At 35.9% G+C, this 17,109-nt stretch overlaps 1 protein-coding gene across 4 annotated transcripts in view; it reads left to right on the forward strand.

Moving 5' to 3' along the window:
* CD1A (CD1a molecule) overlaps positions 1–17,109 on the forward strand; it is a 108,979-nt gene that overhangs the window by 42,624 nt on the left and 49,246 nt on the right. Inside the window, exons 1-6 of one of the 4 annotated variants that reach the window (XM_039852099.1) lie at positions 4,509–5,218; positions 5,527–5,790; positions 6,220–6,498; positions 6,716–6,994; positions 7,330–7,420; positions 8,465–8,996. In XM_039852099.1, the coding sequence (XP_039708033.1) occupies positions 5,158–5,218; positions 5,527–5,790; positions 6,220–6,498; positions 6,716–6,994; positions 7,330–7,420; positions 8,465–8,480 (990 nt within the window). In that variant the 5' untranslated portion in view covers positions 4,509–5,157 and the 3' untranslated portion in view covers positions 8,481–8,996. Of the gene's footprint in view, positions 1–4,508; positions 5,219–5,526; positions 5,791–6,219; positions 6,499–6,715; positions 6,995–7,329; positions 7,421–8,464; positions 8,997–17,109 lie in introns of those variants that run through there. The other 3 variants (XM_039852095.1, XM_039852096.1, XM_039852097.1) reach the window with 3 other exon arrangements.

The following is a 17,109-nucleotide window of genomic DNA, read 5'->3' on the forward strand; positions in this document are numbered from 1 at the left end:
CAAAAAAACAAAACCCAACCATATGCTGCCTCCAAGAGATAAATTTCAGGTCCAAAGACAAATATAGACTCAAAGTGAAAGGGTGAAAAATGATATTTCAAGCAAATGGCATTCAGAGAAGAGTGGGAGCAGCGGTACTAATTTCAGAAGAAATAGTCTTCAAAATAATGAAGGTAAAGAAAGGTACTGAGGGACACTACATACTGATAAAGAGAATCATGCAGCAAGAAGACATAATACATTAATATCTATTCTCCCAATCAGGGAGCCCTGAAATATATAAAGCAATTACTAACTGAACTAAAGGGAGAAACAGACCAAAACACTATCGTAACAGAGAACCTAACCACCCCATATCGGGTATGGACAGATCATCCAAACAGAAAATCGATAAAGAAATAAAGTCCTTAAATAAAACATTAGACAAGTTGGACATAATTGACATTTACAGAGCCTTTCATCCCCAAACAGCTGCTTATATATTCCTCTCTAGTACACATGGAACATTCTCAAGGACTGACCACATCCTGAGACATGGAGATATTCTCCACAAATATAAGAAGGTTGAAATCATACCAACCATATTCTCTGATCATAATGCTTTGAAACTAGAGATCAACTGCAAAAAGAAAGCATGTAGAAGAACCATATACGTGTAGAAGAACCATATACGTGGATATTAAACAACATGCTACTAAAGATTAACTGCGTCAGAGAAAAAAAATAAAAAGAGAGATCAAGAGATACATAGAAATGAATGATAATGATAGTACAACATATCAAGACTTTTGGAACACAGCAAAAGAGGTTATAAAAGGAAAGTTCATATCATTACAGGCCTATCAAAGAAAACAAGAACGAGCCCAAATAAACAACTTAACTATTCATCTCAAAAAACTAGAGAAGGAACAAGAAATAAACTCTAAAGTCAGTAGAAGGAAAGAAATAATCAAAGTTAGAGCAGAAATAAATGAAACTGAAAACAAAACAAATAAACAAGAAAAACAATAGGCAAAATAAATGCAACAAAGAGCTGGTTCTTTGAGAAGGTTAATAAAATCAACAACCTCTGGCTAGACTCACTAAAGAAAAAAGAGAAAGGATACAAATAAACAATATCAGGGATAAAAGAGGGGAAATTGTGACAGACAGTGAAGAAATACAAAGGATCCTACAAGAATACTATGAAAAAGTATATAGCACCAAATTTAATAATCTAGAAGAATTGGAACGGTACTTAGAAAAATACAACCTTCCTAGACTGAATCAAGAAGAACAGGAAAATCTAAATAGACCAATTAGCAGTATGGAAATTGAAACAACCAGCAAAAAACTACCAAAGAGTAAAAGTCCAGAACCATATGGCTTCTCCAGTGAATTCTACCAAGTATTCAAAGATTTAATGCTTATTCTCCTAAAGCTCTTCCAAAAGATTGAAAAGGAGGCAATACTTCGTAATTCATATTATGAAGCCAATATTACCCTGATAGCAAAACCTGGTAAAGATAACACAAAAAAAGAAAACTACAGACCAATATCTCTCATGAACACAGATGCAAAAATCCTAAATAAGATACTGACGAACCGAATACAGCAACATAGTAAAAGGATTATACACCATGATCAAGTGGGCTTTATCCCAGAGGCACAGGGATGGTTCAACATAGGTAAATCAATTAAAGTGATACACTTCATTAACAAATTAAAAAATAAGAATTATGTGATCATATCAATAGATGAAACCTTCGACAAGATACGGTATCGATTTATGGTCAAAACACTTAACAAACTTGATGTAGAAGAAAAGTACCTTGACATAATAAAAGCTGTAGAGGACAAACCCTCAGCCAACATTGTATGTAATGGTGAAAAATTAACACCTTTCCTCTAAGACCAGGAACAAGGCAAGTCTGTCCACTATAGCTACTGTTATTCAATATAACATTAGAAGTCCTAGTGAGTGCAATAAGGCAAGAGAAAGATATAAAATGCATCCCAATAAGAAACGAAGAATTCAAACTGTCATTTGTGGATAACATGATCCTTATATAGAAAACCCTAAAAACTCCACAAAACACTGCTGGAAACAATAAGCAAATACAGTAGTTTCTGGATAAAAAAAAAATCAATGCTCAAAAATCTAATAATGAAATGTCAGAAAAAAGAAGTGGAAAAAATAATTTTTTTTTTGCAATTGCGACAAAAAGAATAAAACACTTAGGAATAAATTTAAGGAAATGTGATGGACCTATATAATGAAAACTACAAGACCTTATTAAAAGTAATTGAAGAAAATACAAAGAAATGGAAAGATATTCTGTGTTCTAGGATTGGAAGTATTAACATAGTTAAAATGTATATAGCATATTACCTAAAGCAATATACAGATTTAATGTAATCCCATCAAAATCCATCAGCATTTTTTAAAGAAATAGAAATAAAAAATTATCAGATTTGTATGGAAGCACAAAAGACCCCGAATAGCCAGAGCCATCTTGAGAAAAAATAACGAGACTGGAGGCATCACTGTGTGCAACTTAAATTATACTACAGAGCGATCATAATTAAAAGCATAGATTGGAAGAAAAACAGACACACAGATCAGTGGAACAGGAGAGAGTCCAGAAGTAAACCCATATTTATATGGGCAAATAATTTTTGACAAAAAGGTCAAAAACATACAGTGGAGAAAGGAAAGCCTCTTCAATAAATGGTGCTGGAAAACTGAAAGACACCTGCAAAAGAATGAAACTAGACTGTTGTCTATCACCACACACCAAAATTAACTCAAATGGAATAAGGACCTGAATATAAGACCTGAAACAATAAAATGCATAGAAGAAAACAGGAATGAAACTCAAACACCTTGGATTTAAAGAGGATTTTATGAATTTGACCTCAAATGCAAGGGAAGTAAAAGCTAAAATAAATGAATGGGACTACATCAAACCAAAAAGCCTCTGCACAACAAAAGAAACCATCAACAAGGTAAAGAGTCAACCATCCGAATGGGAAAATATATTTGCAAGCAATGCCTCTGATAAGGGCCTATATCCAAAATATACAAAGAATTTATACATCTCAACAACAACACAACAACAACAACAACAAGACAAACAATTCAATCAAAAAATGGGCAAAGGACCTGAACAGACACTTCTCCCTAGAGGACATACAAATGGCCAACAAATATTTGAAAATATACTCAACATCACTAGCTATTAAGGAAATGCAAATCAAAATCACAATGAGATACCATCTCACATCTGTTAGAATAGCTATAATCAACAAGACAAGTAATAACAAATGTTAGAGAGGATGTTGAGAAAAAGGAACTCTCATACCCTGCTGATGGAACTGCAAATTGGTATAGACACTCTGGAAAATAGTATGAAGTTTCCTCAAAAAACTAAGAATTGATCTACTATATGATCCAGCAATCCCTCTACTGGTTATTTACTCCCAAAGACTTGAAAATTCATATCCAAAAAGATATTTGCACACTGATGTTCATAAGCATTATTCACGGTTGCCAGGACATGGAAGCAACCAAAGTGTCTTACGATAGATGATTAGATATAGAAGGTGTGGTACATACATACAATGGAATATTACTCAGACATATGAAGAGATGAAATATTGCCATTTGCAACAACATTGTTGGACCTCAAGATAGTCATGCTGAGCGAAATAAGCCAGACAGGAAAAGTTGAAAATCACATATTATCAATTACATGTGTAATATAAACCTAAAAACAACAAATGAACAGGACAAACAAACAGAGACTAATGGTTACCAGAGGGGAGAGAGCAAAGAGGAGGGGGAGGTGGGGGAGGTAGATAGAGTAAAGGAGGTCAAATATGTGGTGACAGAAAGAAATCTAACTATGGAGGGTGAACACACATTGTAAACCTATATATGCCTTGCTGTTAAAGTGTACAGCTGAAACTCGTTAGATGTCATTAACCAATGTCACCATTAAAAATAATAATAAAAATAAATATAAAAAAGATGGAGGAAAAAACAAGAGTTATGTTAAAGTTCTGCATAATTAAAAATAATTAGATGTCTAAGCCAAATTATTCAATCATTCAAAAATATTCATTGAGCAACCATCACTTGCCAGGCACTCTGTTAGACGTTGGGGATCTAGTACAACATGGGCTTATAGGCCTAAAACCACAAGCTAAATACTGAACTCAAGATTCTGAGTGACAACATTAGTTAAGGGTCTATGCTTTACAAAATATTGTTTCAAGAAGCCATGTGTTTGTCTAGATTCTATACATTATCATAAAATAGAGCACACCAAGATTTATAGTTCTTGGTTTATGTGTTCTTCCTAGTAGATTAAAAGCTCCTTAAAAAAGTGAATTGCATTGTTGACCATTGCAAATCCATGAATGTCCTGAAGTGCTTGAATCCAGGCAGGTGCTAAGTGACTCCTGGGTGAATGAATATATATATATATATCAGTGCAAATCAGACGGGGTATTTTAAATGTTTCAAGGCTCCCATGGTCTCCGTAATAGCTGCTTCTTCTTTCCTAAGAATAATGGAGAATTTATGGTACTTTATACTGTTACCAATGGGAATCAAATGAGATTTTGAAAGAGTAAATAAATTAACCAATGAGAAGTCAGATATATGAATGAGCTAGGGGGTAGTGAGACAGAAGAAAAATATTTGGAGAATATTCTAAAGGACAAGAGAAGGATAGAGTGACAGAAAAAAAGCAGGGACATAGAACATTGGGTAATAATTGGAAAGATATTTAATTTTATGCTTTTATTGTACTGATGAGAACAACATGTCCCCAGAGGTAAAGTGACTATTCAATGTCACACAGGATTTATTTCATAGAGTTTGCATTAGGGAAGGATGAACAGAATGGAGGCTGGTGACAAGAGGGGAAGCTGAAAGCCAGAGAGGAGAGTCAGAACTGGAGAGGAAATGAGAGGCTGAGTTGGCAGTCCAAGGTTTAGGGAAGGGCATATATATTTACATTTTTTTTTTGTTGCAGACAGTGACTAAAGGGGAGGTTTGTCTGTTGGTAGAAGAAGGAAGTCAGAATAGAGGTGTTGTGGGGTAGGTTTGTTTAAAACAGAAATCAAAGACAGACTTTTCTGAGAGAAGAAATAACACCTGTAAATGAAATGCTGTTTCTGCAACTTCCATTGCTAGCAGTTCTCCTGCCAGGTGGTAACAATGAAGATGGTAAGAACTCTGGACACTGCCCAGTTGGGTGCAAGTGTGTGTGTGTGTGTGTGTGTGTGTGTACGCACACACGCGCGCGAATGTCAGCATAGTTCCATTCTGAGCATTCCTGACTCCAGGACTCTGCACTTCTGAAGGTTGTATACAAAGTGTGGGGCCCTGGGGGCAGACAAATGTCTGCTGAGGTAACTATGGCTTCCCTTTCCTCCAGATTCTGAGTTTCCCTCTCTGGCAAGTTTCTTTCTCCATTCTCTCCTTTCTGATGCCTTTTTTTTTTCTTTCTCAATTTATCTGTTCTTTTGCAATAGTCTTCCAGGAGCAGATCTTCCAAATCATCCACACCTCATCTTTTTACAACCGTTCCTGGACACAAAGTTGGAGCTCGGGTTGGTTGGGAGACTTGCAGACTCATGGCTGGGAGAGCAACTCGGGCAGAATCATTTTCCTGAGGCCTTGGTCAAAGGGAAACTTCAGCAAGAAGGAGATGACAGAAATGGAAGGGTTTTTCCGCAGACTCTTCATTGAATTGTATCACATATTTCACAACTATGCCAGCCAATGGAAGTTTGAATGTGAGTTCAATTCCCAAAATGGGGAGGTCAGATATGGGTGGGTTGTGTATGTCTTAATGAGTTTTCAGTCTAATTTCTCCCTCATTCAGTCTCTTCAGCAATCTCTGTCTATACATTTATTATAACTTATTGCATCCCACCCACCTTAGATTATTATGATCACAATTCATGCTAAGTCCTTCCTTAATTTCTGGCCCTCACCATTTATGTCACACTTTTCAAAAAATTTGCCCCCCTTCTCAGGTCATTTGTTTTTTTCTCCACCTCTAACTACTACCACTTCCTCTTCGTTTGAACTTCTGACTTAATCAAACTTTGTTCCATTACCTCAAACACCCAAACTTCTTCCTTCTACTTCCTTCTTTTGCTTCCACTCGTTTAATCATTTTTACACCCTCTTTCCTCTAATTTAAAACCCTTCTTCTCCAGATCCCTTTGTGGTACAGATGGCAGCAGGCTGTGAGCTGCACTCTGGGAAAGCCAAGGAAGGCTTTGTGTGGTTTGCTTATCAAGGATCAGATCTCCTGAACTTCCAGAATTATTCGTGGTTGCCATCTCCAAAGGGTGGAACTGGAGCTCAGCAGGTGTGCGGACTATTTAATCAGGACCCGGTTGTCAATGAAATAACACACAGGCACATCAGTGACACTTGTCCACGTTTTCTCTTGGGTCTACTTGATGCAGGGAAGGCAGATCTCCAGAGACAAGGTCAGTCCCATACCCTCCTCCAAGAATTTTCTATTCTAATATTTACCTTCCCACCATTCCCTTCAAATTGAGGATAAGAAGAAGCAAAGAAGAAGAGGGATAATGGGTAATGGATTCCCAGAGTGAGAAAGATGTCTCTATCTAAACTGATACGAAGCTGTGAACCTCCAATTTTGTGTTAGAGTTCTCATTTGAATATCTTTCCTGTTCTCTGCAGTAAGGCCAGAGGCTTGGCTGTCCATTGGCCCCAATCCTGGTTCTGACCATCGGATGCTAATTTGTCATGTCTCTGGCTTCTACCCAAAGCCGATTTGGGCTATGTGGATGCGAGGTGAGCAGGTACAACAAGGCACTCAGCGAAGCGATGTCTTGCCCAATGCTGATGGGACATGGTATCTCAGGATTTACTTGAATGTGGAAACCATTGAGAGATCTGGCCTGTCTTGCCGAGTGAGACACAGCAGTCTAGGAGGCAAGGACATCATCCTCTACTTGGGTAAGAAGGAACTGGGGCCCAATTGGGAATGGGAGTAGGTGGTCCTCAAGCAGAGCAGGAGAGGCAAATGAAAAATGGCTGATTTATGGACTCCAGACCCAAAAAGAGTGAACATAATTAATTCAAGAAATAAAAGAGTTAAAAATTAGACCTGCATTTGTGGGAGGATTTTGAGGGTTAGGTGAATAATTCATCCCTGAAGAAGGACGAGAGAAGAAATAGGAAGAAAGGTGCTTGATGAAGTAGACACAGAAATGGAAAAAGTAATACCAGAGAAATGTACTAAACAGGGGGTGGTTTTGAAATGATACCCTCTTGTGTACTCAAACCCACAGAACATCAGAACTCCGTGGGCTTGATTATCTTGGCAGTGATGGTGCCCCTGGTACTTCTGATAGGTCTTGCATTTTGGTTTAGGAAGCGCTGGTGAGTTCTTTGTGTCTATCTTTCCTGCTCTTTTACACACTCCCCACTTGTCTTCCTATTTTTTTTTCTTTCTGTCCTCAGTTTTCCTCTTCCCAGTCCCCTTCCCTCTTTTTCTAAATTAAATAATTGGGGTGACATTGGTTAATAAAATTATATAGGTTTCAAGTATACAATTCTATAATATGTCATATGTATATTGCATTGTGTGATCACCTACCAAAATTAAATTTCCTTTGTCACTATATTTGACCCTATTTACTCTTATCTACTTCCTCCCCCTTTTCCTCTGGTAACCATTAAACTGTTGTCTATGTCTATGAGTCTCTGTTTGTTTTGTTCACTTGTTGCTTTCAATTTTATATTTCAGTTATGAGTAAAATCATGTTTCTCAACATTTTCTATCTGACTTATTTTGCTTAGCATGACAATCTCAAGATCCATCGATATTGTTGCAAATGGCAATATTTCATCTTATAAATAAATATAAATATTTCATTTATATAGGCACAGATATTCTTTATCCAATCATCTATTGAAGGTCCCTTCAGTTGTTTCCATATCTTGGCCACTATGAATAATGCTGCAGTGAACATCAGGGTGCCTATATCCTTAAAAACAAACATTTTCAAATTTTTAGAATAGATACCCAGAAGCAGAATTACTGGGTTATTTGGTAATCTTATTCTTAATTTTTCTGAGGAACCTTCATATTGTTTTCCATAGGGGCTGTACCAATTTACATTCCCACCAGCAGTATATGAGCTTTCCTTTTCCCCACAACAACTAAGACTTGTTATTACTTGTCTTGTTGATGATAGACATTCTAACAGGTGTGAGGTGGTATCTCATTGTGGTTTTGATTTGCATTTCCCTAAGAATTAGTGAAGCTGAGCATCTTTTCATATTTCTGTTGGCCATTTGTATATCTCCTTGGGAGAAGTATCTGTTCAGGTCCTCTGTCCATTTTTTAATTAGATTGTTTGTTTTACTCTTCAAATCTCACCTCCATCTCATGCAGAATAACTCCATCTCTGTTCTTATTAGGATGCACTGTGAATGACCTCCTGTAACTCTTATTCCCTTGAAACGAGATTCCAGCCACTGAGGGGCTCAGGACGCAGAATGGTGATGATGTCCTTTCAACTCTCCTTGTATAACTTTATTTTCGTGTGCATGTTTATGCTTAGTGATAAGTTGTTAATACAAGCTAAATATAATTTTGCAGAAATTTTTTCTGATCTGGAGTCTGAGATTTTAAAACTCATATTTTAACTCTGGCTGGAATGAGGTTCTAGTAACCTCTAGATTTTCAAAAATTAATGAATCTCCAGCCCATTTCAGATGTCATTTCCTTCTGGAGGCCTTCCTTAATCACAAGTGGAAGCAGTGTCTGAACTCCAACCACACTTTCAGTGTACTTGTTAAATCTACTTCTCACTTTCTATCTTTTGTTGCAGCTATGTAGGTCCCTTTACCTCTGTAATTTTTAAGCTTCTTGAGAGCCAAGTCTGTGTTTTTTAATATTGTGTCATTGACAGAGTGTACTAAATACAAGTATTATTTATCTCACTAAAAAGCATGTGTTGAATTTATGCCAAATATATAGTTTTTTTTCTTATTCTTTACCTTTCTGACATATTTGTGGTAGTTGAGACATTTCATGCTCTTTTTGTTAAAAGTCTTCACACTTTGCTACTTTCTTAGTGATTTCTCTCAGTCTCTGAGGGAAAACACAATTGAGCCTTCATTCATTGTTAAAATTTAACTGTGGAGACCTATTGGGATAAAACTATTGCTCCAAGTATCTTAAACTAAAGGGGAAGTCAGGATGTAGCCCTTGCTATTTAGTGTGTTTCAGGCACAAACAGCAGAGTTGTCACCTTGGAAAATCTAGAATTTTGGACCTCACCTCAGTCATAATAATTGATAATTGCATTTTAGTACAATCAGAGGAGATTTGTAGGTGCATTAAAATTTGAGAAACACTGCTATAAGTGATGCCTGAGAGGTAGCAGTGTAAGTGTGCCACAGAAACAAAAAAAGATGGTCAAGAGAAAAGAACAAGAGTGTTGGTAGTCAGGATTGAAGTGAGATTAAGGCAAGGGGAGTACTTACAGCACATTCTCACTATTGTGTTAAAGACACTGTGAAAACTAGTGAATGTGGAGTCATTGCTCCTAGGGGAAATACAGCGTTAGGTTTCTGTGAGCCTCTGGTCAAAACATTTTTGTGACTCTTATGAATACAGAACCCAGTTTTTTGTGTGTTTTTGTTTAAAACACCTAATTTAAGGTATATATAATTTCAAATAACTTATTATATGTAGTATCTTTTTTTGTAATAAATACCAGTTAAGAAATATTTAATATTTCTTGACTGGGTAATGTGATTTTAGTTTTTATTTTCATTTTTTTTTACTTTTAGCAACACAGCTTTGCCCTCCACTATGCTTTAATAAACAAATAAAAATGGTCATCATATCATGAATTAAAAAATGTAGGTCCTTTTCAATTTTTAGCTTCATCATAGAGAATTATAGATGTTACTTTAGCACTTTCTGAGCAGCTCCACAAACAGGTCAGCAAATTCTTCTTTTTTTTCTGGATTTACTATACTGTTGATTTATTAACACTACACTCATGGCCCATAGCACTATAACTCATGCCTGAACAAAGTTTATCTACACGTGCATTTTCTCTTAAGGCATATCACAGTCTTCTTGTTTGTAGAAACACTAGACAGCTCCTCTGCACACAGCGCTATTTAAACATCAAAATCACCAAGAAAGAGCACAAAAATGTGAAAGATGTGGCACTAAATAGACCTTAAAAGGGACATTTGTTCACAGTACGAGAAGTGAATGAAGAAGGCAGGGTATCAACTTGTTCAAATCAGCAGGAAGTTGAGGGGCTTCTTGTGAGGGGCTGACTCAAATTTTGTGCCACTCTGAACAAGTCATGAATGAAGGTGAAAACATAATAAGTATTGATTTTGAGGTTACAATTCAATTTTATCAGGTAGGTAAATTCACAAATATAGAATTTGTGAGGAGTGAAGTTTGACACTTTCTGGTCAATAAGCACAAATGGCAGTGTGAATTGAGATATCCATGACTAGACTTCAATTATTTTAGAATTCACTAATTAATTCTGCAAATAATTCTTCGTTACTCGTTATGCAGTAGGAACACACTGAGTATAAAGTAGTGGGGAGAGAAAGATCATCACTGTCCTCTGAGCTTGAAAATTTTACTCTTCTAAAATGATTTCACAGTTCATTGTTTTCATTGCTTGTTGCATCTCTCTTAATTTCTTAGTATAGCAACTTATTTGGATTGAACTAGGAGAAAGGGACTTGGCTCCAGTTTGTTTAGGGAATTGAGAGAAGGGGCTCAGGGCAAGGAGAACATCCAGATGAATCTAATACAGGTAGCAGCAGCCGCACATGTAGAAATGTTTGCAAAATAAAGTTGAGATGGGAAAGGAGGAAAAGGTGAAAATGGAATGTGGAAGAGCAGACAGTGGGACCACAGCAATCTTCCTGTCTGGATTAGATTGGTTGGTTATTTTTCTAGGTTCCAATTTACCTTGTCACCCTTGGAAGCAGCCATATGGTTTTTGGTTGGCTGACTACACTCTCATCTGTAGTTTTGGACTCTGATCAGCCTAAGGCAATCATGAGAAAGCATCTTTGACAATGTCATAGAGTAAAGGACAGACAGGTAACCTATAATTTAAGCCAAAACATCATACAGATTCCACTTATTCTTGCTCAGAGTGATGGTTCAGGGCTAGGCATCTGCGCTAAGGTGGCACAGTTTATATGAAGTCTGATTCTTGTACTTCATGATGGGGGAAAGAGATGCTCTTTTTTTGTTGTTGTTGTTCTGGATGTTATGGTGTGGGGTATGAAGCTTGAAACAATTAAAGCTATTTTTCAAACACCAGAAAGTAAACTGTGGAGGATGTCCTATATGCAAGAAGATAGAGAAATTTTATACCTGAAACTTATTAAGTGGGTAGATCCTAAATGTTCTTACAACAACAGCAAAAAAAAAAAAAAAAAAAAAAAAAAAAAAAAAGTAACTGTGAGGTGATGGACATGTTAATTAGCTTGATTGTGGTAATCATTTCACAACAGATAAATAAATCTAAACATCAAGTTGTAGACTTTAAAGATATAAAATTTCATTTGTCAATTTCAACCCCCCCAATAAAGCCAAGAATAACTGCAACAGCAAAATATTTTTAAAAAGACAGAAACAACATACCCACAGAAGAGTCCAGATTAAACTCTAACTAAAGCCTGAGTGTCCCTGACTTCTTAGTTATGTCAGACCCGTTATTGCTTCAGCCAAAATGTGGGATTTTCTTTTGTTTGTGACTGAAACTTCCTCTCTAAAGAACAGGGATCTCAGGGGACTCTTGGCTGATTTCTACTCTTACTTTCAACATTCCTCTTCATGTCCCTCCGTTTCCTCTATTCTTTAAAAGTGGTTTCTTGCCCTTTTGCTTTTTCCATAGTGTCTTCATTCTGTTAAATTTTCTCGCTGTCTTCCTTTTTAACTATGACATCTGGATAAATCCTTCCTCTGGACTCTTCCCATATATTTCTAACAAACCATCGATCAGGACTCTAAGTGCTGGTTCTGCTGCTGGGTAAGTGAGTAACTTTGGAAAGGCTCCCTGGTCTTCATTGTTTTCTTTAGTTAAATGAAGAGAAAAATACATACTCTCAAGGGTTTTCATTTAGTTGAAAAGACTGTCTAATACCAGCATTTAAAAAACCATAAAATGTTGCTGCAATGACAGTTAAATTATCAAAAAGGAAGAAATTTTTCATGGTGTTCCTCCTGACACAATAAATTTTATTCATTCATTCATTCATTCATCCATTCAAAGCATGTTCAGCTTTTACTATTTGTATCATAAACATATTTACTGAAATATGTTCCAAAATATATGAGAAGCAGCTGTGTCTCCAGGTATTTAAACAATAATAAATAATGTCTTTTCCCAAGTTTGTTTGTGTTTTGATGGCTATATTTCATCACCCAGAGTCAAACTTCAGAAGCCTCTCAAGCCCTTCTTTCCCAGCTTTTTTGGTTACCAAGTTATGCTACATAAAATCTTTGAAGATTATTTCTTCTTTTCCCCATTGATGGGCTTTATCATCCTTAACATGGAATAAACATAGAGCTTTTTTGTCTCCTAAGACACATTCCTTTTAGTTTCTTAAACACTCTGTTTTGTACAAAAGTTTGGGCTCAAGTTTAGAGGATAGAAATTCCGCTACTGTAATTCTCTCAAAAAAAAAAAAAAATCAAATGTGAGGCAGGTATATAATTGAATTTAGAAGAAAATACAAGTCGATATATAAACTTCCTGTGATTTCTCAATTGGAAGGCGTTGAGCATATTGTCAGAATTAGTAGGCAGACCAGGGAAGTGGATAAGTGAATGATGACAAAGCTGCTTCATTTGTGAAAACATGTAAGGTGCTGGGTATTATGCCCAACCCTACCTGTTTCCATTTCCTGATATAAAAGCAATTTGATCAAGTGGAAGATGAGATACTTTAAAATTGTGTTGAATAGTAAAAGTGTGTAAATTAGTGTTTGACGATTTTTAAATTTATTAATTAAATCTAATTTTATTCTTAACTTTTTAATGCCATATAAAATATTATTTTTTTGAAGGAAATACAGGCAATGTGACCAGATGGCTATAGTCAGCTTTGTAAATGACAGAAGTTTTAACACATCATTGGATCATCACATTTATAAATATTTGTTTACTTCTTATAATGATTTAATTATGAATTATTAATTATTTTAATGGTTTCTGGTGCCCTTTCTACAAAATATTTTTCTTATTCACACTTCAGAGGACTTTTAACTGACCAAGTGCACAGTGAGCTGCAAATTTATAGGAAATTTCTCAGTTCTAGAAAGAAAGATTAAAAGAGAACTTGTATCATTATTTTAGGATCACAATTCCAGTGAAAACCAAGGGGAAGAAAATTTCTTCTTACAACAGACTTAGCTACATCAACACACAATATGTTTCATCATAGGCAGGAGCAAGTGATAAGGAAGAATTTTAGAAAGATCAAAGGAAAAATCAATCTATATCATGTATTGTGAAAATTCTCACTTTGAAATTCATTTTCCGTGTGACTTTAATTTGGGGTTAGAGACATTCACTGGTGAATGTGAAAATCACTGTGGTCCACAAGTTTCAGAAATGGTTTATATGTGCTCTGTTCAATTTTCTGTGGTGATTTGTGCATTCGGTACCTCAGTACATAAAAGGGGATGCAGACATGGACTATGAACAAACTGGGTATCTGCACTCACACATTTCTGCTTTCTGCTTTTGTTTAATTTTAAATATTCTGAGATTTTTAAATGATAAATTAAGGATTATTTTTTGAAATCTTTTATATAGGTGAGCACAAATTTTCTTTTTCCGGTTCAGAAATGATTCTGAAGTAACACATCCAGGGGACATTACAACTTTAAAAGCATTTATTTGTAAACAAGATAGACTGAAAACATGAGCTAAGAAGATTTTAACTGAGAAAGCTAGAAAAAATAACAAAATCAATAAAAATTTAGAAAGTAGAAAGTAAATTTAAAGCACTAAAAATTAGAATAAAAAGCAAAACAAAACATCGATAAAGGTGATTGACAATACTAAAAGATGGCTTCTTGAGGAAATTAATAAAAATATAAAAGGCTCTCAGAACTTATTATAAGAGTAATAAATATTGGAAAAATAGACATTACAGATAAAGATATATAGATTTAAAAATTTTTTAAATTCTATACATAATTTATATCAACACACTTGTTATAGATAAACTTTTATTTAAAAAATCCTAGAAGAGGGGAAAAATCTGAATAAGTAATTGTTAAGGAAGATGAATAAGTCATCAAACTTCTTACTATTCACACAATGTTCTCATCCAGATTACAGAGTACAGTAGATAGTCATATTTCATATGCATTGTTCCAGGTAGAGAAAAAAATGGAAAGGAATTTCAACTAATTTTACAAGGCAAAATTTTTATGACACCAAAGCCAGCAAGAATTTGGCAGAAAACAAAACTAAACAAATATTAAAATGGTAACTATCAGCTAATTTCATTTTGTATATTTGTTCAGAAATGATGTAAATGTATAGACTCAAATACCATATTTGCAAACAGAAACTAGCTTAGGTGCAGTAGGATTTATCCTACATAGAATGCAAACATTATTTGCCATTAAAAATCTCTTAATAAAGTACAAATTAGGAGTTGATAGTTGGTCACGGGGATGGGGAGCACGGCATAGGGAATGAAGTTAGCATTAATATGATGGATAATTGGAGAATCAGGGGAGGAAGGGAGCAATTGAGGGAATCGTTTCATGAACTATATAGATGTCTAACCAGTGTACTGTATACGTGAAACGAATTAAAATTAATAAAGCAACTATAAAAATATTAAAAAATAAAAGCTAGCTTAAGTTTGTTGGTTAAGTAAAACAGATGTGTCTTCATTTTGCCTAGGTTTTACAAAAGCAAATCCATGTTAATAATTTATATTTATGTTTATTAAATATGTTTCAAGAAGTTATAAATGTCCAAGATAAAGAATGCTAATTGATTACTTCTTAGTTTTCATTAGACCGTGAGGTTTTAAGTGTTGAAATCTCCATATATGTAGGAATAACTTTGTGGTGTTCCAGAAGGGTCTGTGGAACACCTCAAGATGTAGCCAGAGAGCTCGGACCCTCAGTGACTAGGTTCTTGTCTTATGTCTTAAGAAAGAATTCAAAGGCAAGGTAGCAAGCAGGAAAGCCTAAGGTTTATTAAAGATAAAGTACACACTCAAGAGGGGAGTGCGGGATTGAGAGACAGAGAGAGAGACAGAGACAGAGACAGAGAGGGAAAGTATGTCTCCACTATGGGCTTTTGTTCTTCTTGGGGTAGAGCACAGAAATGTGGTACTGACATAAAGCTGTTGTCTCCTCCCAGTAGGTGGGGAGCTTGGTTCCTCACTTTTTATTTCCTATATGGTGTTGTCGGAACAGTCATGGCAACATGTGCATGTGAGAGCTGCAATATTTGCAATGTGGATGAGATAATATTATAATTAGTCAAAGGTCATGCCTTAGCCAAAAATGTCACCTAAGCAGGAAGAGACCAGTTTTGACATATCTCCCCTTGTCAGGGCTAAAACAGGGGGAGATCTGAAGAAAGGAAAAAAAAAATTCTGGAGCCATATCTTGGAGGGGATATCCTGCCTCAAAAAGATTTGAAATTGCATGGGAAGCATTGTAAAAATAAGTAATGAAAACTTCTGGGATATATTGTATGGGTAAAAAGTGGTTGTAATTTAAACAAATAGTTGGGGCTATGGGAAACCCAAGATGGTGGCTTGGTTCTTCCCTGCTCCCTGGCTCCCCATTTTTGGTTTTAACATTTCTTTATGTGTCATAGTGCATTTAAGCTGGATTTAGGTGAAGGAACTTATAAGCTGACATTTTTGAAAAGGAACATCTTACACTGTTACCAAGGTTTGATCGAGTCAGTTCAAGAGAATGCCAATTTGGTAACCACTTCCCATAGTCAATGTCCAGTTAGGAATTTATGATTAGGTCACCTTATGAGGTTACTTTCTGTAGAACCCCTTTTTTATCCATAATAAATCAAAATAATAGTGAGCACAGACCAAGTCAAAGAATGTTAAAGTTAAAGTGGAATTAGAGAATATCAAGTTCTTTCAATCCAGTCATTCTTACAATGGGAGAAACTGAGATGAGAGTGATGATCTATGCTTTCTAGTAAATGGTCCATCTAGGAGTTTATCTTTGCTCTCAGGATGGGGCTCTTTCCACTATTGTAAATATGATATGTAGGAGGACACAGAATAGAGGGAGGTACTGGTGTTGGAAGCCAGAAAGTGAAGCAATAAACTTGAAGAAGGCCTGATGAGGAAATGAAAAACACTATAAAAGGCATGTGGTTGTGGGAGGCAGTGGGGTTTCTCAAATAGGGAAGTGGGCAGAGGGCAAGGTTTCTGTTGGCAGAAAGGAGGGTGATAGAGCATGTGACTATGTGGGGTGGGGACATGCCATCAGAGTTCTGAAGAATTTTCTCTAAGGAGACAAAAATCACCTGCTGAGGTGAACTTGGGGGAGTGCCAGGTAAGACCTAGGCAAAGGTAAACATGAGGATGCCTGTGGCGTGATCACCTATGGGACAAATAGCAGGAGCTTGGGGAAGACTGTTGACAGAGGAAGAGCACTGGGCTCCCCTAGGAAGGCCAGGACACTCTAGTCAGGCTGGATTCTAACAACAGGATTCTTCATCTACCTCAGATTATTCTTTTTTAGATTGTATGTGTTTACAGGGCTTATATAATCATCTTCTCTTACTACATTTCATATAAATTTCAGATTCTTGGATCTGTGTTCATAAGTATACTTTGGTACAAATAGTCCGCCAGTTTCCATTTTTTCACACAGAGCCTGTTTTACCCCACCTCCCTTTTTGTTAGGGATTGAGTTATATGAGCCTTTGTGTATAAAAATGACATACTTAGGAGTTTGGATTATTTTTCATAAGAGTAATTGAAATGTTTTAAGCATGAGCTAGACATGATGAAGTTTAAATTTTATGTAGCAGTTCTGAAGCAGGG

The sequence above is a fragment of the Pteropus medius genome, unplaced genomic scaffold (genome assembly GCF_902729225.1).
Source record: "Pteropus medius unplaced genomic scaffold, Ma_sr-lr_union100, whole genome shotgun sequence".
NCBI lineage: Eukaryota > Metazoa > Chordata > Mammalia > Chiroptera > Pteropodidae > Pteropus > Pteropus medius.